This window comes from Panthera uncia, assembly GCF_023721935.1.
Source record: "Panthera uncia isolate 11264 chromosome C1 unlocalized genomic scaffold, Puncia_PCG_1.0 HiC_scaffold_3, whole genome shotgun sequence".
Taxonomy (NCBI): domain Eukaryota; kingdom Metazoa; phylum Chordata; class Mammalia; order Carnivora; family Felidae; genus Panthera; species Panthera uncia.
Genome location: NW_026057584.1, coordinates 101710701 through 101713902, shown reverse-complemented (window position 1 = coordinate 101713902; position 3202 = coordinate 101710701). Strand labels below are relative to the sequence as shown.

At 54.3% G+C, this 3202-nt stretch overlaps 1 protein-coding gene across 1 annotated transcript; it reads left to right on the top strand.

The window, feature by feature from the left end:
* The first annotated feature begins 718 nt into the window (after window positions 1-718).
* On the top strand, window positions 719-2978 carry TMEM185B (transmembrane protein 185B). The gene has a single exon (XM_049616221.1). The coding sequence runs from the start codon at window positions 1206-1208 to the stop codon at window positions 2256-2258; it is 1053 nt and encodes a 350-aa protein (XP_049472178.1). The 5' UTR covers window positions 719-1205; the 3' UTR covers window positions 2259-2978.
* The last annotated feature ends 224 nt before the right edge of the window (window positions 2979-3202 follow it).

The window sequence follows — 3202 nt, the reverse complement described above, 5'->3', positions numbered from 1 at the left end:
CAGATTTCTTGATCTCTGGTCCAGTGCCCTTTTCACAACATGGCTCTGTGAGAATCAGAGTTAGGCAGGCCCAAGGAAGTAAAACTGAGGATTCGGGACTTAAAAGTGGAGAGCGCTGAATCTGAGTTCCATTCTGCTCCGAACCTGCCAGGTGACCTGGGGCGGGAAGCACTTTCTCCTGGGGACTTTGCCTGGGGGCCGTTGGTGGGTCTAACACCCTCCCCAGCACTGGCCCTCCACCTCCGAGGAGAAAGGGGAGGTATGAGATCACCGCCGCCCCCTAGGCACTGTGCCTCAGCCATTTCACAGGCAGCCTCAGAACTGTCATTGCCCCACCAGGCAGACGGTCCTGGAAGTCATCTATTCCAGGCAAAACCCCACACTCCACCCCACGCGGGGCTCCCTCCTGGGGACAGGGACCAGCCCACCGCCTGCCTCACTGTACGTACACACACGCGCGCGCGCGCGCGCGTTTCCACACATACACGCCCCCCTGTGCATTCATGGTTCCCGGCACCACCTCGCTCACAAACTCCCACACCGTCCAGACCACCCGCCTTCGCTCGTGCCCACAACGTGGCCCCTCAGCGCCGCCAGGGGCGGACCTTGCCGCGGTGCCCCAGTCCCGGGACGGGTTGCCAGCGAGGGGAGGACACCAGGCGAGCCCCGCCCACGGCCCCGCCCCCGCCTGGGCCCCGCCCCCGCCTGGGCCCTGCCCCCGAGCGGGCCGGGAGGATGTGAGCTCACTCCCGCCTCCCCCCTGCGCCGCCAGGAAGCGTCCGCCCGAAGTCTGACAACGGGCTGGCCGAGGAGTCACCGGCGCGTCAGGTTCCGTCTCTCTCGGCGCCATACGCGGTAGCTTTTTTCCGGATGGGTACGGAGTAAAGGCGGGCGGCGGGGCGGAGGCAGCGCCCCACTCCTAGACGCCGCGCCGCCCGCGGCCGAGGGTCGCCGATAGAGCGTGGGCGCGCAGGCGCACGCTCGGCCGCGTCGCGCTTCCGGCCGGGCCACGTGACCGCGCGTGCACGTGTTCCGGCCACTTGGCGCTGGGGTCCGAACCTCCTCCCGGTGCGTCTCCCGGCGGCTGCCAGCCTAGAGCCGCCACAGGCCCGGAGGGGAGGCGGCGGGCCCGGGAAGCGGCGGAGACGCGGCGCCCGCCCAGCCGGGCTGAGCAGCAGGCCCGGTGGGCTGGCGGCGGCTTCGCCATGAACCCTAGGGGCCTGTTCCAGGACTTCAACCCGAGTAAGTTCCTCATCTACGCCTGCCTGCTGCTCTTCTCCGTGCTGCTGCCCCTCCGTCTGGACGGCGTCATCCAGTGGAGCTACTGGGCGGTCTTCGCCCCCATATGGCTGTGGAAGCTCCTGGTCATCGCCGGCGCCTCAGTGGGCGCAGGCGTTTGGGCCCGCAACCCTCGATACCGCACGGAGGGGGAGGCCTGCGTGGAGTTCAAAGCCATGTTGATCGCCGTGGCTATCCACCTGCTGCTGCTCATGTTCGAAGTCCTGGTCTGCGACAGGGTGGAGAGGGGGACCCACTTCTGGCTGCTGGTCTTCATGCCACTTTTTTTCGTATCCCCAGTGTCCGTGGCCGCCTGCGTCTGGGGCTTCCGACACGATAGGTCCCTAGAGCTGGAGATCTTGTGCTCTGTCAACATCCTGCAGTTCATCTTCATCGCCCTAAGGCTGGACAGGATTATCCACTGGCCGTGGCTGGTGGTGTTCGTGCCCCTGTGGATTCTCATGTCGTTCCTCTGCCTAGTCGTCCTCTATTACATCGTCTGGTCCCTCCTGTTCCTTCGATCCTTGGATGTCGTTGCGGAACAGCGAAGGACACATGTGACCATGGCCATCAGCTGGATAACGATTGTCGTGCCCCTGCTCACTTTTGAGGTTCTGCTCGTTCACAGATTGGACGGCCACAATACATTCTCTTACATCTCCATATTTGTCCCCCTTTGGCTTTCATTAATAACTTTAATGGCCACGACGTTTAGGCGGAAGGGAGGCAACCATTGGTGGTTTGGGATTCGCAGAGATTTCTGTCAGTTTCTGCTTGAAATTTTCCCATTTCTAAGAGAATATGGGAACATTTCCTATGATCTACATCATGAAGATAGTGAAGAAGCTGAAGAAACATCAGTCCCAGATGCTCCTAAAATTGCTCCGATGTTTGGAAAGAAGGCCAGGGTAGTTATAACCCAGAGTCCTGGAAAGTATGTTCCCCCGCCTCCCAAGTTAAATATTGATATGCCAGATTAAACTCCTCTTCCAGAGAGCACCCATATGTGGAACAGAAATCATAAACACACACACAATCCACCTTATTTTTGCCTCTTTGTTCATCCATCCCAATCTTGGAACTGAAAATAGGCTCCAAACACCATATCATCTCATGCCTTGAGATTAATGCCTGTCAGTTACTCATCAGTGTGCACCATAGATAGAGGAGGTGATTTTAATATACGGCTGTGTGTGTGTGTGTGTGTGTGTGTGGTGTGCACATGTGCGAGAGAATATGCTTTCCAGGCTGATGCTTTAAAAGCTAGCTTGGAAGCAGGCAGTTGAATAGTAGGTCTTCAAGTGAAATAACTATACAGCTGGGTTGTTTTTTTGTTTTGGGTTTTTTTTTTTTATGGTACTATGCCTATCAGACGTATTGTTTGAAAGTATTTTTATACACTGCTAGTCTAAAGTTGTATTTCAGATTGTACCTGTTGTGACATAATCAATAGCAAATGTAAAGAATTCTTTTTTCTGCCACTTGTTTATAAGCCTTCAAGTTGTTATTTTTAGTGTTCCTACTGTTAAAATAGTTTTCCTTTGGGTTTTGCTGATGCTGGTCTTCAACATCATAAACGGTGAATTTTTCTAATGCAGTGAATTCACGTATATGAAATTTATATGAATGTTTTAGCAACGTGATATGTTGAATTCTAGTTCTGTGTATTACGACGTATTAAAGTATTTTTTTTAAGTTTATATGTGAAGATACACGTCTATTGCAGATGTGCTTAAAGATTGCTTAAAATGTTAATATGTACCCAGTGTAGGAGCTCCTCAAAGTACTAGGCATGGGATTAAAATCCCATAGGTCTTAATTTTCAGGTATTAGATAACTCAGTCTATAGAGTTTTAAGGTCTCTTTTAGTAGAGGGAGGAGCCACCGTCTTTGGGAACAAGTGTTCCAGTGTGATACTAGGCCA